Source organism: Stenella coeruleoalba (genome assembly GCF_951394435.1).
Source record: "Stenella coeruleoalba genome assembly, chromosome: 7".
In the NCBI taxonomy this organism is placed as follows: domain Eukaryota; kingdom Metazoa; phylum Chordata; class Mammalia; order Artiodactyla; family Delphinidae; genus Stenella; species Stenella coeruleoalba.
The window spans coordinates 103,419,395-103,439,164 of NC_137153.1; the positions used below are offsets into that span (position 1 = coordinate 103,419,395).

At 51.2% G+C, this 19,770-nt stretch overlaps 1 protein-coding gene across 2 annotated transcripts in view; it reads right to left on the reverse strand.

The window, feature by feature from the left end:
- AKNA (AT-hook transcription factor) overlaps positions 1-19,770 on the reverse strand; it is a 41,905-nt gene that overhangs the window by 11,389 nt on the left and 10,746 nt on the right. Inside the window, exons 5-16 of one of the 2 annotated variants that reach the window (XM_079926010.1) lie at positions 15,341-15,497; positions 15,001-15,069; positions 14,506-14,660; positions 11,525-11,584; positions 9,368-9,495; positions 8,687-8,894; positions 7,247-7,401; positions 6,970-7,146; positions 5,888-6,134; positions 4,888-4,994; positions 4,046-4,257; positions 2,058-2,220 (exon numbers count right to left, since the gene is read on the reverse strand). In XM_079926010.1, the coding sequence (XP_079782136.1) occupies positions 2,058-2,220; positions 4,046-4,257; positions 4,888-4,994; positions 5,888-6,134; positions 6,970-7,146; positions 7,247-7,401; positions 8,687-8,894; positions 9,368-9,495; positions 11,525-11,584; positions 14,506-14,660; positions 15,001-15,069; positions 15,341-15,497 (1,838 nt within the window). The remainder of the gene's footprint in view (positions 1-2,057; positions 2,221-4,045; positions 4,258-4,887; positions 4,995-5,887; positions 6,135-6,969; positions 7,147-7,246; positions 7,402-8,686; positions 8,895-9,367; positions 9,496-11,524; positions 11,585-14,505; positions 14,661-15,000; positions 15,070-15,340; positions 15,498-19,770) is intronic. The other variant, XM_079926011.1, reaches the window with a different exon arrangement.

Here is a 19,770-nt window from a genome sequence, read left to right on the forward strand (position 1 = left end):
GGTCTCATTCTGAGGGTGTCGCTGGCACTGCAGCAGCCAATTCTACCCAGACACTGCTACACACAAACCCCCCTACACACGGGGCATCAGAGCCCGGGCTGGGCACGGCCGTCCTCCAGGCTGAGGCAAGCTCTACGTCTACTGTTCGGACCAGCTTCCGGGGTGAGGGCTCCCCTCAGGTTTAGTTCTTGCCTGGTGGCCCCTGGACTCTTGGGGGAGTGTCTCCTGGTGCCGGCTTCAGCAGACATCAGCCTTCAGATGGGTGCACAGAGGAGGCAGGAGACCTCCCTCTGGCTGTGGCCTGGCGCTGTGTGCGTCTAAGGGCAGTTGGTTCCCCTGGCAATTCCCAGGGCAACGCTTGTTGGGGTTTCCAAGGCAAACCATGAGGGTAGCGGCTGCAGGAGAGTGAGAACTCCGGTCACCAGTTAACCCCTGAAAGGCAGGGCTGACGCCCCGTGATGGGTGCAGGACTGGGGCGGCCCTGGCTCCCTGTCCAGGCCAAAGGCCGCTGAACGAGAGCCTGGGATTTGGAATACCCCGTTAGGCGTCACTTGTCCTCTCTGGCTTGTTTCTACCAGGATCTCGGTCTTCCTGACCTAATCCTTTAGTGACTGAGTGCCAGCTGGCACCTATAAGTCATCTTTCCCTGCAATTTTACTCCCCCTTCCTAGGTTCCCCATCTCCGCATCAGCATCCAACTGGTTGGCCAGCCAACAATCTGAGTCATTCTAAACCTTTCTCTTTCCCTGAACACCCCAAAAGTTAACCAACTCCCAAGTCCTGTGGGCCCAATGCCTAATTATCTCTTTTCAAATGCACCTCCCTTCCCTCCCCACTGGCCCCATAACCTCTCTCCTGGGTGCGGCAGGCTTCTCAGCAATCCCCTGGCCTCTATTCTCACCCTCACAGTGGTCAGAGAATTCTTTCTAAAACGTAAACCCAACCACGCCTCTCCCTGGCTTAAAGCCTCCCTCATTGTCCTTAGGTGAGACTTTCTACATTCATGAATATTCAGTGAGCACCTTTCCTGAGCAGAGCCATCATCCAAACTTCTAACCACATGTGTCTGAGGCCCTCCAAGGTCTCCCCCAGGTCTCCCTGTCTTCCTCTCTGCTTTTGTTGTTTCACAGCCCACCTCATACTTGAGGATCCGGCTATAATAAACATCTGGTTCCTAAAAGGTGGCAGGCACTCTCTCACCTCTAGGCCTTTGCACATGCTGTTCCCTCTGCTGGGATATTCTTCCATCTCTCTTCCTTCCGGTCTCAGCTGAGATACCACTTCCTCCAGGAAGCCCTCCCTGAAGCCTCTGACTGGGCTAGATGCCCCTTCTCTGTGCTCCCACAGTCCTTCAGCCCTGTGCCATCATACTGGGGGTGCAACCACCTGTTTCTTGGTCCGTCCTACAAGATGGTGAGCCTTACGAGCTCAAGGACTGTCTTGCCCACTATTGTATTCCCAGGGGCTGGCATACTGTAAGTAAATAAGCCTCTCATTCCCCTGTAGATATCAGAGGAGACTGCAGGAGTGAACTTACTCAACTCAGGCCTGGAAGCCAACACCCCACCCCAACAAAGGCCTGTGATTGATTATTGGCCAAAAGCTACTCAGAGGAGAAGTAAGAGGACTGACTAATCTCTTTTCCCATTTCTGTTTAATGAAGCAAGGAGAAAACTTTCTCAGTAGAAAAACTGCACTTGGATTAAAAATTAAAAATTGAAAAAATTGTCCCTTCTCAGTTCATACGATGAATGCGTAAACTGCAGAAAACACACCCCTGGGAAGTGCAGACCTGTCTTGGAAGGGAAATGTTGAGGGACAGGCAGAGGGGTCTTAGCACCAGCAAGGTGAACCTCTAGGTCATTTCCCACCAGCTGGAGAAGTGTCCTCAGAATCTAGATCAATGACATCCCACAGGAGCAGCCCTGAGCTGGGAGGCAGGATGCCTGGGTCCGTCTGGCCTCAGCACAGCCACCACTGGATGGAGACCCTAGAAAGCCCGTGCTTCCTGGCTCTACAATGAGCTTGAACCCGCAGCGCCCAAGTATGCAACTTACTCTCGCCCCGTCCTGGTGAGGAGGAAGGTGGAGGTGGTCTCTGCGGGCCCATGGGGTGGAGCGGCGGCTGCAGGGGCCAGGGTCGGGGGTGGGCTGATTGTCGCGCCATGGGGGAGCTGCTCAGAAAGCTGCTTTCGGCCCTTGAACTCTGAGCCAGGGACCACTAGGGAGGCAGAAAGGGGTCAGAGTGAGTTCACACAGAGAGGACCCTTGAAGTGAGAACCTGTGCGGGTGGAAGGGTGCTGGGGGTGAAGAGATGGGGCCCGGCTGAGGTCATGAATGAGGCTCCTATCGAGGTCGATGACCCTCAAAACAGGAAGAAGATGTGGTTTTTGCTGGGAGCAAAGCGGACCTGCAGAGCTGTTTATAACTAGATTTCCCTCCACCATCCACCATTTCGGCATCAGATCCAAGTCTCCAGGGCCTTCCCCCTACAAAGAGGCCCCTGCTCCTCCACGAGGGCCCCCAGACTCTGCATCACCAGGCTGCTCTGGGACTGGCTTCGGAGCCTCACCTCCCTCTGCAATTAGTCACACCTTTGCCTGTGTGCATGTTTCCTGGGGGAGCATTCAAAACTTTAACTAGCCTCTCAAAGGGATGGGTGACCAGAGGTTACAAACCACTCATCTGGCCCATGCATTAAAACAATGAGCCCTTGGAAGACTAATCAGCAATATATAAAGGAACAAACTATCAATTCATGGAGCAATCTAGATGAGTCTCCAGGAAAGTATGCTGAGTGAAAAAGAAGCCAATCCCAAAAGGTTACATATTATACGATTCCATTTCTATAACGTTCTTGAAACGACAAAATTACAGAAATGGAGAACAGATTAGTGGTTACCAGGAGTTAAGGAGGGGGTGACTGTGTCTATAAAAGGGCAACATGAGGGACCCTGAGATGGTGGAAATGTTCTGTGTCTTGACTGAATCCATGTCAATATCTGGTTGTGACATTGCTCTATGGTTTTGCAAGATATTATTATTGGGAAAAACTGGGGGAAGGATCTCTGTGTATTATTTCCTACAACTGCATGTGACTAATTAATTAAACTTTTAACTAAAGTTAAATTTCAAATTTTTAAATGGTGAACCTTAAGATGCAGAGCTAATCTGAGAACAGTGGTTACCTTTGGGAGGTGTGGGAGTGACTGGGAAGGGCTTGAGGGGGGTCTGGGCTTCTAATCGTGTTGAGTTTCTTGGTCTGTGGTCACTTCGAGAAAATTCTTCAATTTATATTCTTTCCTGTATGTTTTATTTCAATAAAAAGTTCACAAGCATTTTTTAAAGGTAAAAAATGAAATCACAGATTTTATAGACACAGTGTTCATGACACGGTGTTTAGTGAAAAAAAGGAGGTTACTGGGACTTCCCTGGTGGTCCAGTGGTAAAGAATCCACCTTCCAGTGCAGGGACGTGGGTTCGATCCCTGGTCGGGGAACTAAGATCCCCACATGCCGGGGGGCAACTAAGCCTGCGCGCCACAACTACTGAGTTCGTGCGCCTCAATGAGAGAGCCCGCGTGCCGCAAACTACAGAGGTCACATGCTCTGGAACCCGCGCACCACAACTAGAGAGAGAAAACCCGCACGTCACAACTAGAGAGAAGCCCACGCCACAACGAAGACGCTGTGTGCTGCAACTAAGATCCGATGCAGCCAAAAAAAAAAAAAAAAGGAGGTTATTAAACATTCACGTATAATATCCCATTTCCGTTTTAAGTATTTGTAAATAAACACACACACACTGACAAAGAAAACAGCTCACAGGTTCTACACCAAAATGTCAGCAGTGACGGTTTTTAGCTTATTATTTTTTCTTTTGTTCCCTTTTGTCCACCTTACCTGCAATTTCAAATTTTCCTACAATGAACCTGTACGATATTTTGCATCTAAAGGGTAATGCAAGTTTTCTTACGGATTTGATTTTTTTAACCCATGCAATCCAGCCACCCCCAGGTTCTGGCCAACCCAGATGCATCCACTCACCCATCTCAGCCGCCAGTGCCCGCTCCAGGCAGAAGCTGGGTGCCCTCTGCCCGAGAGGACCGTCCTGGCCAGGTGGGAGCCTCTGGGCTCGGCTCCTGGGTATGATGGGCTCGGAGGCTCTTCTGGGTACCGGAAGACCCCTGGTCTGGCGGTGGGAGGTTGCATCTCGGGGCACAGACGGAGTGAAAGACTGGGCTAATGTCCCTCGGGTGCTGGGAGACCATGGAGGGAGAGACACGCTGAGGTCACACAGAAGGAGGTCACAGCCGCTGAGACCCTCCACATGCTAAACCATGAACTCCTGACCTTTGCGACTTGGCACCCCTGGCAGTACAGTATTTCTGAGGATGCACCCCCATTATACATGCATTTTCTTTATAAACTGCAGAAGTGTACATCTGCCTACTCACACAAAATTATAAAGCTCAACTTGGTTTTCAGATAATATACAAAGAAACAAAATTTGTAACCCTTCCTTCCCAGGCAGCCCTGGGTAGCCCGAGGGGCCTGCATCCAGCTTTGGAGACCATCACTCTACCTGGTGGCTCTGTCACGCCACCCTCCCTACAGACCTTATTCATTCACCATTTCATCATTCATTTGCTCAACAAATATTTATTTCCCAGTCTGTCGATGATTGGCGGAGTGACACTGGGCAAGTCGCTTTCCCTTTCTGAACCTTAGTTCCCCTCTATCAATAAGATAGGGGAAATGAACCATCCTTGGGGGGATGAAGTGTGGGCTCTGAGAACGCCCAGGCCATCTGTCCCTGTTCTGAGCTCACAGGCACTCTGATTCTCAGGCTATCTCAGGTGTGTACACTGATGGGGTCCCCAGGATACCTGATCTGGGAGAACCGGTGCTCTGGGGTCTGAGTGAGGGGCGACACTCTGCTGGTTTCTGAGCCCACAAAGCCACTGTCTGTCTCCGGGGATGCCATCCAGGGCTCCTGAAAGAGACAGCGTCCCTTCAAGTTGGAGAAATGTGCTTGAGGCACACTGCGAAACCCTTCCCAAGTCCTGGCCTGGGCCTTACATTCCAGAGGCTCACAGACAGGGAGGCTGGCCCAGATCCCAGCAGCCGGGCCCAGGGGGTGAGGGTCCTGCAGCACGAGCACCCAGCCAACCTCAGGGACTCCACGCCCCGAGAAGACCCTGAGTAAGTCCCGCTTCCCTGAGAAGTGGGAGCCAGGGCCCTTGGGAGAGATACTGAGATATCCTGAGTTGAGAACAGAAAGAGGAGCAGAAACGTCCCGTGGCGGGAATGGGATTCTCATGTCCACACGGCTTCCGGGCTGGGCCTGGAACACCTTGGTCCTACCTGACTGCAGAAATGCCCGGGCCTGATGAATTGGGAAAATAAACTTGATCAAATACGCACACCTCCAACACACTGCATCTAATGCAAGGTGCAAAGATGGCCAACAGAGAGACACGTGCGCCTGCCCTCAGTGAGTTCATGGTCGAGTACAGACTCCTTACCATGGGCTCATTAGGACTACAGGTGTGTGTGTGTGCGCGCACGCGCGCGTGTGTGTGTGTGTGTGTGTGTGTACACATGCATACGCATGTGTTTTTCTACGGGAGGATCCATCACATAAGTCACATTTCCACAGTGATTTGTGATTCCTGCAAATCGCAAGCTCTCAGAGGAGAAAGGGGAGCTCCTGGCGGAGGGATGGGGGTGTGGGGAGCTATGGCACAAGCCCTGAATGTTGGCCAGGACTGTGACTGGCAAGGGCAGGAGGAGCAGGCATTCTGAGCAAAGGCCTGGAGGCAGGAGGCTCCAGGAGATGCAGGGAATGGCCCTGAGGCTCAGCCCATGCCCCGTGCAGACGCATACCTCCAGGTGGGGCCCGCCAGCTTGGCACGGAGACTTCGGGGGAAGGCGCTCAGAGATGCCACTTCCCTCTAGGCTGGTCAGACTGCTCTGGTGGGACTCCGCAGACTTGGTGCCCTGAGGTGGGGGGGGCCTGCTTGGGCCTGAAGGAGCTGCCTCAGCTTTGTCCAGGCCCTGTCCAGGCCTGTCTCTGCCCACGGATGCGTGGAAGTCTGCTGGCTTCACAGACGCCATCTGCTCCACGGTTTCCCTGGCAGGGAAGGAGAGGCACACTGGCCCTGAGCCATGGCATGGGCTGGGCAGCCCTGTCCTGGTAGCCACACAGTCTAGGGCACAAGCTCTGGAGTCAGGAACCCCTGCGTGCCCACGCTGGTTCTGCCACCCTCTCGCTGTGTGACCTTGGGCAAGGCACCTCCCCTCTCTGAACCTCATTTTTCTCAACTGTAAAATGGGGATGCCTACAAAACCCACCCTATACAGTGCAGCAGAAACAGTGTGGAAAGAGATGCGCTAAAGCACCCTTTCCCAGGCTTCTGGAATTGTCTTCCGTCTTCGCCCTTCCAGACACTTCCATCAACTTTTTCAATCTACTCAAAAAGACTTTATGTCACTGTTATAAACAGAAGACTGGTATTTTGTGTTACAAATAGAAACTAACTTTGCAAATAAATACAAGGAACATGAAAACAATATTATCATAGTCCAGATAGATCCTGTTGCTTAGTAAAGGCTCTGGGCCTGAGGCCTGCTTGTTTTCTCTCTCTTTCTCTCTTTTTAAAGGAAGATCAAGAGAGGCACTGAAGACATAATGGCCCTAACTGAGATTCCTCCTTGATGTCCATGGAATGTCTGAGACTGACAAGGGGAGTAATGTTATTTAATGCTGCATCTGTCCTACCAGAAACCTCGTCCCACAACACCCAATCATTTCAAATGCTATCAGTGGTGTATGTTGCGCGTTTTAGAGAGACACTGAGCTACAGGCCAGGAAGGCCGTTTCTGAACTGTCTAGCTCACTATGACAATTTCCACCCCTGCGGTTTCTGAGCTGGTGTGGGACAAGCGGGGAAGGCTCATTGACATACTCGACGGGGCCCCCGTGACTTCTCTCAGCCTGTGCTGGGGGCTGTCTGGTGGGGAGCCTGGTGGCCGCTGCTTTTCCTGGAGCTGAAGCTGGCCCCTCAACTTCCAGGGTGTGGCCCTGCCCCTCCCCCTCCTCCTCCAGCCTCAGGGCTTCTGGGAGAGACTTCACACTGAGGTACCTGCAGAAGAACACAGAGGGGCGTGACTTCTGCCCAGCAGGGCCAGCAAGGTCCCACCACTGGACCCACCACCCTCGCCTCACTCCTGGTGGGCACTCACCGCTCTAGGAGGCCGTGGAAATCGTGCTCCACCCGCAGCTCCTTGTGCCCGAGCGGGGTCGGGAGGCCCAGCAGCCTGTCCTCTACTTCATTGCTGGTAGCGCTCAGATCCAAGTTCACGTGCAATGGGTGGAGGCCAGCGCTGATGGCGTCGAGCTGGGGCCAGAAAGGAGGAGGGGCAGAGATTCAGCAGACATCTGAGACCACCTTTTAAGGACCCACCTTATGCCAGGCTCATGCTGGGTGCCAAAGAGTAAGAAATAGGTTAGGTTCACTAACCTATCATCCTTTTACGTGTGCACAAGTAGGGACTGGGTCATGCGACCTTTGACACTGACTGCCACTGATGGAGCCCCTGCTACGTGCCAGGCGCTGTACAGACATCACTTCACAACAATCCCACCAGTACCTAGGTTATTACAACCCATTTCACAGACAGGTAACTGAGGCTCAAATGATTTGCCTAAAGTCACACAGAAGTGAGGGGCAGAGCCTAGATTTGAACCCAGATTTCCATTCCAACATGGACACCCAGCCCCTCAAAACACCTTCACCATGGGAGCAGGGGAGCCCCTCAAGATGACGCACTCGAGATGATTGCCTCTCATGGGGTTGCGACGTGGGCTAGAGAGAATTCTACAAAGCCTCTTCCATGTACAGCCCTTCTCTAGTGTCGCCACCTCTGTGAATAGTCCCCGTATTCACCCAGGACTAAAAGTTAGAAGCTTGGAGGTCATCGTTTGCTCCTTTCCTCTCATCACCAATCCAAGTCCAGTCAAATGTACCTTCTAAACCTCTCTCAAGTCCATGCACGTCTCTCCATCTGCCCCACCACCTCCCCGCTTCTGACCTACCTGCAAATCCTCTGGTATCTTCTCCTGCTGAAAAACCCAGCAGAGTTTAAGACCATCCCCTTGATGTGACCCACACATGTACATCCTGAGGCCCCTGCCTGCCTCCCCAGCCTCCTCCCCTCTCTTGCCTGTCTCCCCTGCCTCTTAGACCCCTCCTCAGGGTCCATACTCTAACCACAGGGCCTTTGCACAGGCTGTTTTTCCTGCTAGATGGCTTTTCTGCACCTAGTAATTCCTACTCACCCTCAGATCGCATTTAAACATTACTTCCTCAAGGAAAGTTTCTCTGACCCCCTAAACTCAGATATGTTACCCTGTTATCTACTCTCATAGAACCTCATAATTCTCCTTCAGAGCACTGATCAAAATTATAGTTAAGTAACCGGGTAACTAGTTCAACTAGACAGAAAACTCCATGAGGGTACAGGCCACCTATTATTTCAGTTGTTTTCTACTGAATTCCCACCATGTGTCATGAGTCTTGGCACATGGTACAAACTTCTCAGATATGTCATGAAGAAGTTAATGAATGGAGAAAACAGTGAATGAATGAAGGAACAGTCCAATACGGTTGGGCAAAGAGGTACCTCAGGGCAGAGGGTCTGGATGGCGGGCGTGGGGGCTTGCTCCAAAGGAGGGGGCAGGCCCGTTGGCTGGAGGGGGGAGGGCACAGCTGGGGAGCTGTCCAGAGCCAAGTCTGACCCGGCTGGCTCAGGTTCCTGCTGGTTCTGGTCTATGTGGTCCTTCAGCTCATCCAGGCGAACTCCCAGCTGGAATATCTCTGCCTCCAGCTCCCTGGAACGAGGAAACATCAGGCAGGTCTGGGAGGCTGTGCTTCAGAGCAGAGGCCCCAGAGATGCCCGTGGAGAGTGCATCTGACATCATAATCTAGATTATGTGGAGAGCAAAATCAACAAGGTGAAAGTGGACGCCGCTGGGAATAAGGAGGCCTCAGCCTGAGTCCCCTTCTGCCACCATCTGGCTGCAGGAGCTTGAGTAAATCCCTGCCCCCTCTGGCCTCAGTTTCCCCATTGTCCAATGAGGGGCTTTATAACTCTTATCTCCAAGGTCACTTCTCATTGAAGGGAGTTCCAAAAGGACACAAATCTCAGCCTTCAAGTATCCCCCATCTGGACATGTTGTTAATTGGGATAGGACTTCTCCCTGTTCCCCTAGTGTGTGAATTATGAGGACAAACTGTCCCCCTCCTGGTGGGAACCCAGGGCCTGACCCTTCTGTCCTTGGAGGCCTCTCTCCCCAGAATGTACCTGCCGGGATCAAATCTCCCGGGCGTCCCCGTGGAGCCGGCAAGCTGCTGGCCCAGGTGTTGCTCCCTGCAGGCCTTCAGATATTCCTCCTCCAAGGCCGCGTGGACAGCCTTTAGCTGCTGGAAGACCTGAAACCAGACAGGCCAGGAAGACTTGAGTGCCCAGCCCCCGTGGGCTCCATCCTTGCAGACACAGTGGACGAGACAGCTCTTTGGGGGAGGGGAGGGGCGTGGGACTCCGGGACTGTGGAGGCCTCCAGGCCCCGGAATATCTGGAAGGCTGGGGTTGGTACCCTCTGGAGGCTGCTCACTCTGGTCAATCTCCCTGCCATCAGACTGGTATGGCAGAGGCATGGCTTAGAGCACTGGCACCAGCCCTGGCACCAGCCCCGGAGGGTACCAGTCCTTCCTGGGTAGACCTACAAGAACCCAATGTTCCATGATGGTCATAGTGTCAAATGTGCTGTCACTATACCCCCATAAGGACCTAGTACCTGAGACACCTTAGATCCTCATCCTCGACTCTCAGAACAGTGGATTTTGGAACATTAGTCGTTCTTTTCCCAAATCCTTATAGATTATCACAACAGATGGTATTATCATCACCATCATACTGTTGATAATGATAACTAACATTTATGAGCACTGAGCTCTGTCTAAAGCCCTTTGCATTATGCATTTAATCCTCAACATAACCCTAATGAGAGGGGTAATTTATCATCTTCATTTAAACAGGATGAAACTACAGCACAGAGAGATTAATTAAGTCAGTGAAGGTCACACAGTGGGTGAGAAAGTTGTAGAGTCGGGATATGAACCCAGGCCCTCTAGCTCCAGAGCTCATGGTCCCAACGATTATGCTAGGTCCCCACGGTAAACATGATCGTAGCTAACTCATGGGAGGTTAAAACTATGGGAGGTGGGCTCACTATCCCTGGCTTTTTATCATCCTCATCTCACTCACCCTATGCTGACAACAGACTGAGGCCAAGGACAACCTAGAGTCTAGCCCCCAGTCAAACTTTATCTTCCAACAGCTCTCAATCTCCCTGCATATGGGGGAATCAGGAGAGGGGGAAGAAAAAGAATGGTTTTGATTTTCAAGGTCCTTGATCATCCACTCAGTGAGATAATACAGTCCATATCACATTTTGTAATTGGAGAACGTGTGTAACGTCTATATAGTAACATAATGCTTAGTAACATAACATTAACAGTAAAAACTATCAAACCAACTGCGTTGCATTTGCCCTACTCACCCTCCCTCAGCTCCTCTCCCCACCCGGCTCTGCGCCTGGGGCATCAGCTGGTTTCCCCTGCGGCCTGTCTAGGGAGGCATCTATTAGAGGTCACAGGGTGGGAGGAAAGGGACCTGGGAGGGAACTGCTCCGGGCAGGCGTTAGTCCCTGGGCTTCGCTGTCCCTGGTCGGGCTCCCTGAGGCTGCTGCCCACACCCCAGCTAATAGTCCCTTCACGGATCCCTACACCCGCAGCTTTGAGAGCTCCATCTTCTTGGGACCCTGGCTGATGCATCAGAAATCTAAATTTTATATATGACCACAGTTATCTAGAAATACGAGAGCCCAGAAGGAAATAAGCCAATAATGGTTAGATTAGGGGTTTCTTTCCCTTTTCCCCCCGGTTTTCATTTTAGCAATTACTTTTATAATAAGGAAAATTATAAAAAGAAAAGGCCTTTTCCTGGTTGCCGACAGGCAATATAATCCGTGGGAAGCTGTGCAGGGCAACGATTAAGACCCTGGACTTGGGAATCAGACAGACCTGGGTCTGGGCTGTGCCGTCTACTGGCTGTGTGGCCTTCCAGCTGCCTCTCTGGGCTCCAGCTCATCCCAGTTAAATGGGGGTGAGGACTGTGACTGCCTTGCCGGGTTTTTATGGTGATAAAATGAAATAATGTACATCAAGGGCTTACCACAGTGCCTGGCACACCAGCATCTTTGCTTAATAAATGGTGACTATTGTGATATAATGATCATTATCATGGAAAGCTAATCAGGGGCTGTTTGTTCTAAAAGGAGACACGATGTCTGGGATTCTCTGGTCTGTCTTACAGCAAACGAGGCTTCAGAGCCTGTGCCATGGGAGACAGAGCAGCTGTCTTGGCAGCTCCAAGGGCATCTCTTGAAGTGGGCAGTACCTTGAGCTGGTCCTGGGGTGTCAGCTGTCCTGCTTGCAGCAGTTCTACAAAGGACTCCACCTGGGAATTGGAAAGGGAAGGAAACACGCTCCATTAATCCAGACTCAGAAGTTAAGTCCTACAGACTCCCACACTTAGCCACAGTCACGCTTTGGTGCGGAGAGCTGGGCCCTGCCTTGGGATGTGGGTTTTCTGACAAGCACGGAGAGGCGGGTGCCAGAAAATTTCCACCACTGGCCTGAGCCACGGCAGCCTTGGGAAGAATCAAAGTGGAACCTCCAGGAATTTATTGACAGCAAAGCGCACTTACTCCTGTGCATGAAACCTACGGCAGCGTGGTGGGCATGGGGCAACAGGAAACAGTCTGAATGCCTATCTGTGGAACGGTATGCAGCCATCCAGAAGATGAGGGCACGTGTGTGTATTCTCATGTGTAAATGCCTCCAAGACCTACTTTTCAGCATCAAATCAAGGTACAGGACAGTGCTTATGGTAGGCTACCATCTGTATAAGATACGGAGAGAACAAAGAAGGAAAAATACAAACACAGTTGCTTATGTATTATAAACTATCTCTAGAAGGTATACTATAAACTGTCTCTAGAAGGATGCAAGAGACTAAAATATTAATTGCTTCTAGGGAGGAGAACTGGGTGGTGGGCGGGTACAAAGATGGGAGGAAGGTTTTCTACTATATGTATCCTCTGAACTTTGAACAAAGTGAATTTACTGCCTACCCAGAAATATTCAAATTTGGGACATTAAAAAAGTCAGGCTAGGGCTTCCCTGGTGGCGCAGTGGTTGAGAGTCTGCCTGCCGATGCAGGGGACGCGGGTTCGTGCCCCGGTCCGGGAGGATCCCACATGCCACGGAGCGGCTGGCCCTGTGAGCCATGGCCGCTGAGCCTGCGCGTCCGGAGCCTGTGCTCCGCAACGGGAGAGGCCACAATAGTGAGAGGCCCGCGTACCGCAAAAAAAAAAAAATTTGCAAGCAAAGTTATTAAGTTTATATTCAATTACTGCAAAATTTGAGTCAGGACATTCTCCCTGACACCACATTTGAAAATAAATTAAAAAAAAAAAAAGTCAAGGTACATTATAGTGTACATACTCATGTGACCATTTCTATAAATGCATGTGTGTGCATTAAACATTTTGCATGAAGCAGAAGGGCAAGAGGGGAAGAAAAGATTTCACTGAATATATTCTTTGTCCTGTGTGAGGGTCTTTACCATGGGTATCTATTACTGTTACAAAAATTTTTTTAATTAGAAAAAAATGGCAAAGACAATTTGGAGATTTTTAGCAATTCTAGGAAAGCTCTAGATCAGTGCCAAAATATAACCTAGAAATTTACCTAATATAATTACATTATATAATTTATATAACATAAAATAGAAATGTAATGCAAGCTGCATATGTAATTTAAAAGTTTCCAGGAGCCATACTAAAAATGTGAAAAGACACAAGTGAATCAATTTTAATAATATATTTTATAAACCTAAAATATTATTTTGACATGTAACCAATGTAAAAAAATATATTGAAAATTTTATAATCTTTTTGTTGCACAGAGTCTTTGAAAGCCGGTATGGGTTTTACACTTACAGAACGTCTCAATTTGGAGTGGCCACATGTCCAGTACTCACTAGCCACCTGACCAGTGGCTCCTGTATGGACAGGGCAGCCTGGATCATTAGGGGTCAGCTGATGCCCCAGCTGGTGCTCAATGTGGTGACCTTGGCTTTGCTTTACTTTAGAGCACACAGGACAAGGAGGAGAAACATCTCTCCAGTTACAGGACCCAGAATGGCGGTGATTGGCGGTGATAAAAAGGAATAAAGTTCATGCTGCTACAACGTGGATGAGCCTTGAAAACATTATGCTAAGTGAAAGAAGCCAGACACAAAAGGACAAATGCTACATGAATCCATTTATAGGAAACGTCCAAAACAGGTAAACCCAAAGAGACAGAAAGTAGATGCGCAGCTGCCGGGACCTGGGGGGAAGGGGATGGGGGGGTGACTGCTCAATGCATACGCAGTTCCTTAGTGGGCGATGAAAATGTTCTAAACTTGATGGTGTTGATGGCTGCACAGCTGTGAATATACTAAAAGCCACTGAAGCATTAACTTTAAATGACTGAATTGTATGTTATGCGAATTATATCTCAATAAAGATGTTACAAACAAGAAAGAAGGAAAGGAAGGAAGGAAGGGAAGAAAGAACGGTGGTGTTTCTTTGAAAGAATTTGTTTTATGGACATGGTGATGTGTGTATCGCATTTCCCTTTCTGCATTGACAACTAGGAAGCTCAAAACCAAATGTGAATCTGATAAAGCATTCAGGGTCCAGCAGAGCATTTTGTTTCTTCACTTCTCCCTAAGTTCCTTTTATTTTTTTCCTATCTTTACTTCCCCTTTGCCCCAGTTTCCTCACTTCCATTTTCAGAATGTGGTTACAATGCATGTATTTTCTAAGCTGCTTTAAAGTACTTTTGGAATAAGGCCAAGTGTATAGTTATAAACAGACCTGCAAACAATTCATAGTTATTTGGATGAAAATATAAAGGCCCCTTGAGAAGTGACTGAGGATTGATTTCCATAACGAAAGGAACTAGGGAAGTGAGGTGATCGATCCTAAAGAGGAGAAGGTAGAGTGGAGGTTCCATAACCCTTCCAGAATCCTGAAGAAGCAGGGAGTCTCCCCCAGAAGTGAAACCGGAGGTAGTTTCAAGCACAATTGGAGAGACTTTGATGAGACACAACGCCAAAAAGGGAGTTAAACCTAGCACTGGGTGAGAAGGAGGAGGCTGGAGCTAGGAGGTCCCTAAAACCAGGGTCAGGGAGGCTCTGTTCCTAGTTAGCTCCATTAGGGGAATAACGAGTGAGCCTCGTAGACAGCCCCTCATCCAAGCGGGCAGAGGCTCCGCTTTCTCCAGGTGAGTTCCATCTCTCGTGGGCAAAGCTGGGGTTCCACTCACCTTGGCCAGGAACCGACTGGCCCGAGAAGTCAGTTCCTGGGCCTGCTCCGCTGAGGGCTGGTCCTGGGCGATGCCCGGGTCGTCCGGAAGCCACCCTAGGGCGGGTGTGCTGGGGGGCGAGGAGGGGTTCAGGTCTCCTTCAGCTGATGGCCACCCTGGAATATACAACCACTAAATGCTGGGGCCAAGAACAGTCCTTCCTGGGGCTGAGGGACAGTTGCTGAACCTCGAATCCACCACCTCCATCCTCGAATGAAAACTCAGCCATCTCACGATCGTGCCGTCTTCACAGCGACCTGAGGGAGGGGCCTGGGCAGTGTTGTCTCCATTTATTTATATAGGAGAGAACAAGGTGTGGGTCAGCCCCGGGTGACACAGCTAGAGCCAAGCCAGGTCTCTGGGTTTCCAGTCAATAGTGTGGGCTCCAACTCAGAAAGATGTGGGTTCAAATGCCGACCCTCCCCCATAGCAGTGTGACCTTTTACATGTCCTCACCTCTCTGAGCCTCGGTCTCCTTGACTGTCAGTGGGGTAACACCAGTGGGGACCTCACCGGGTGAGGGCTCTACAGTGACGATGCTCTTTGTCATACAACTCGTCCGAGATCACACAGCTGCTAGGTGGCAGAGCTAGGGCTTCGCCCAGGCTGCTCTGGCTCAAAGCAGACACTTTCTACATCTCCATTTGACCTCTTCAAGTCACAGGGCCCAGAGAGGGGCCTCACCTCCCTCCCTCCCCTGGCCTGAAGCCAGTGCCACCCCAGGGTGAACCAAGTGTCCCTAGAGCAGGGTTACAACAGAGGAGCCCTTCAGCCACATCTCCTCTCCCAGACTCACCTGAAGCCTCAGAGGTCTGCAGGCCCTTGGCGGGGCCTGGCCACCGCTCTACAGAGTGGGGCTGTGGGATGGTGAAGGACAAGACCTTGGTCCCCTGGGGCATCGTCCCCGTGTGGATGCTGTGGCTGGGCTGGGGCGGGTCCAAGTACAGGTTCACCTTTAAGGGAGGAGAGGCACAGCAGAGCCAAGGGTTGGAGCCAACCCACCCAAAAGGCCTCACCTTCATTCATGCCATCATTCAGGCGCTCAACAAACATGCCTTTGTATAATAAATAATACCTTTTAGTGGAACCCTTGGGTGGGGGCCAAACACTGGGCCAAGGGCTTACATATCCTTTCATGCTCTCTTTATGGCAGTCCTGAGAAGGAGGGACCATAGGCCTATCTTACAGAAGAGGGAACTGAGACTCAGAGAGGTTGAGTCACTTACTCAAAATCTCCAGCTGAAAAATCCTTGGGCTGGGATTATAACTCTGCTTTGACCCCAAAGTCTATGGTTTTCCATATTAATGATTTTATTAATAATATTTGTTATAATATACCATAATAATATTGTAATCAATCTAATATTTAACACAGAACAAGTATAATTATATTACAGTAATATAATTAATATTTGTTATTAATAAAAATATTTCCAATAATTATCATTACATTGATAATAACTGCAATTAATGACTGCGTGAATGAGTCAATCAACAAGCAAAGGAATTATCTCTCAGTTGTAGCACATCTCCAACATTTGAGGATGGATTTCATATGGTAAATAGTCTAGTGTTTGGGAGAGAAGTAGAGAGTCAGGGAGATGGCCAAGGAAGACCTTCTGAAGTTAAAGACCAAGTGGTTTAAAGCAGGGGTTGGCAACTATGGTCTGTTTGAGGGAACAAGGTTTTAGTGAACACAGCCGTGCTCGCTTGCTTTTGTATCGTCTGTGGTTGCTTTCATCCTGTAACAGCCGAGATGAGTTGCTACCATGGAGAATAGATGGCCCACAAAGCTGAAAATATTCACTATCTGGCCCTCTACAGAGAAAGTTTGCTGATCTCTGGCTTAGCGCGTGAGCTCTGCAGTGCCTGGGTTCACACTGAAGCTCTACCACCACCCTCCTCTGAGTGCTAGAGCAGCTGACTGAACTCACCTGTCTGCACAAAGTGAGGGCTCATTAAATAGCAGCCACCACCCCCACATTCATCATCATCCACATTATAACTATTACCATCACCATCATCATCACGACCACCATCATCACCACCATCACCATCACCATCATCATCACCATCATCATCACCACCACCATCATCACCACCATCACCATCATCACCACCATCACCATCACCATCACCATCATCATCACCATCACCATCATCACCACCATCACCATCATCACCATCACCATCATCATCATCATCACCATCATCATCACTATTACCATCATCACCACCATCACCATCACCATCATCATCACCATCACTATCACCATCACCACCACCATCACCATCACCATCACCATCATCACCATCATCACCATCACCATCACCATCATCACCACCATCACCATCACCATCATCATCACCATCACCATCATCACCATCACCATCATCATCACCATTGTCATGTATGTGGCCATCATGCAGGCAGGTCCCTAAAAAAGCTACTCTCCTATGTTGCCTCAGTGTCCCCTGGTCCTCATGACGTCAGGCTGCTTATCTTACTGCCCTCTGCTACCCTAAGGTCAGGAGTGGGCAGCTCAGGGTGGGCTCCCAGGCCCACAGAAGGCAGCCTCTCCCTGCTTAAGCTGCTCTTCACGTCCTGGCTGTGGCAGAAAAATCTATTCCAAAGTGAGGGACAATGGCTCAGCCGTGGCTGGGCCCCTGCTGCCTCCCCGCCTCTTTCAGGCCCAGCCTCTGATGAGAACAAAGCTGGATTTTAATAATCCCCTTGGCCATCTGCTCAGGCCCGCCTGTGGGGACTTGCCCACCAGCACCCCTCTCCTCCCAAGGTGACCCAAATCTGGGGGAGGCCCGGTCCTCATGCGTTCTCCCCCTGCCCCACCCATCGGCCAGCCCCAGCCCGGGTCCACCAAAGGCCCAACCTGGGGGAGCAACAGGAACAAACTGCTCTCAGCACCTCTGTTTGCACAGAGGGACCAAAGGCCCGTGCAGAGGCCCGGGAAGCGGGGAGCTGGGGTGAGTGTGGGTTTGCCGAGCTGCTCAGACTTGTCCCTCCTGGACCCGTCTCTGGTGGGCAGGACTCACCCCCAGGGCCCCCGTTTAAGCCAGGGTGTCCCACGGTGCTCGCTGAGGCTGGATTGGCTCCCTCAGGGGCGTTAAGCAGGGAAGGGTAGATGAGTGCGGGAAACACTGGGTTAAATAACTGACTAATCTCAGCACAGATGGGTTCCTCACAGCCTTTAAAATGCTAATGGGCTTTATGAATGGGGCGGGGAGTGGAGAGACTAGGAAATGCTTCCCCAACTCCTCCAAACACACAAACCTCCCTGGCGCCTCCCCTCCCTCCCCCCGCCCTCCCCCCCCCCCCCCCCCCGCGCCTCTCCTCCCTCCCCCACATCCTTACCCTCCCCTCCCCCTCCCTCTCCCACTCCCACCCTCACCTCCACCAGGCGGCCATCAGAACACACACTTTAGGAAAGGCAGTTTTATGTCATCCCCCCTGATTCTTTCTGGGGTAATTTCCGGTCTCAGCCCCTCCAGATCCCCCTACAGCTGAGGTGGGGGACAGCAGCTGGAGGGAGGTGGCAACACAGCTGCGAATGCAGGACACCCCCATAAATTCTGGCCCTAAGCTAGTCACCGAGCAGTGACTCCTGACCAGCCCTGGCTCCCTGCCCATACCCCAGACGGGATCCAGTAGTGCCCCCCGGCCCGGCCCTGGAACTCCCTGGTCAGCTTCCCCAGTGGCAGAGCTCACAATCGTTTAGTCTGGATCTGTTAAACCTAAAAAAATAAATAAGCTGTTAAACCTAAAAAAAAAAAAAAAAAAAAGGGTGGGCTGTGGGCTACTGGGCTCAAACCCCAGCTCTGGTACCTACTTGTTGAGTGATCTCTCTGTGCCTCAGTTTCCCCCATGGTAAATGACTGAGGACAGTGGTCCGTACACATCATGTTTTACTATTGATATTATCACTGTAACATCATCATTCTGCCTTGTCATGCCTCTGCCACATACCCATTGCCAGGGCCCGAGCTGGGCACATCCAGGCACGGGGAAAATAGTGCCCACTCTGGAACCAGGCAAACATAGTTTAATCCCTCACTTGTAATCCCTCACAAGCCGTGGTATGTTGAGCAAACCACTCCACCTGGCTGAGCCTCAGTTTCTCTTGTGAAGAGGGTCAAATGAGATGACTCTGGCAGTGTGCTCAGCCTGGGGCCTGGTATCTTTTCACTGCTCAGCAAATGCCAGTCTCCTTCCCCTGGTCCCCACCCACTGCTGCTGCCCTAGAGCCAGGCCTGGCCTGGGTGTTTAGGGCCACATCCCCAGCCTGGGGTCCAGCCCGCCCCCTGGGGGCTCTGAGCAGAATGCAGTGGACCCCGGGGAGGTCACATCAGCCAGCTCAGCCTGGGGGAGCAGTACCGCTTCCATCTCTGTGGACTGGGCTCCCTGGCAAGGGCTCTGAGTAGGAAGCTGCTCTGGGGTTTCCCGAACCTTCGGGGGTAGAGTCTACAGAGCTCCGGACACAGTGAGAAGCCCGGCTGGAATCTTGGCCCCCTCGGGCTCCGTGGAGCCCGGCAAGGCCCCTCCCCACTCAGGCTGCACGTCCTCCTCAGCCCCGCCTGTACTGCTTCCCAGGGCGGGGAGAGGATCGTCCTGCTTCCGGAAGAGTCCAGCTTACCTGTGCTCACCCTTCTCTTGAGGAGAACCCTCAGGCCAAGGAATCATTTTTCCAGAAAGCAAGACCAGGTGAGCTAGTGCTGAACCATTCCTGGCCTCTCCAACCTCTCCTCCTCTGCCCCCTCACACACGCAGGGGTCTGGGTCACCAGCCAGGCTGGCGTAGGTGCACGTGGTGAGTCCCCACTGGGACAGGGGAGTGTCCGGGAGACGCACACAGCTGTGCCCCCATGGTGTCCCCTGCCTGGCACACATGGGCACCCAGTGAACATCTTCATATTAATACTATTAATCATAATAATATTCCCTAACTCTTAGGAGGTACCTGCCAGATGCCAGGTACATACGTTCCATACACGAACTCATTCTTTTAAATAAGTAAAGCGGGAAGGAAGGAAAGGAGGGAGGGAGGAGATATTCCCAGCCTCTGACCCTGACCTTGACCTTTGGCAACCTATGCCCCTCCTGGGGCCCTGATTCTCCGATCTGTGAGACAGGGGAGCTGAGGCTTTGGACCCCATGACCAGTTCCTTTCTCCTCGGACCTTCTAGGAGCCTGCGGCCATGAAAATGTGGTTTC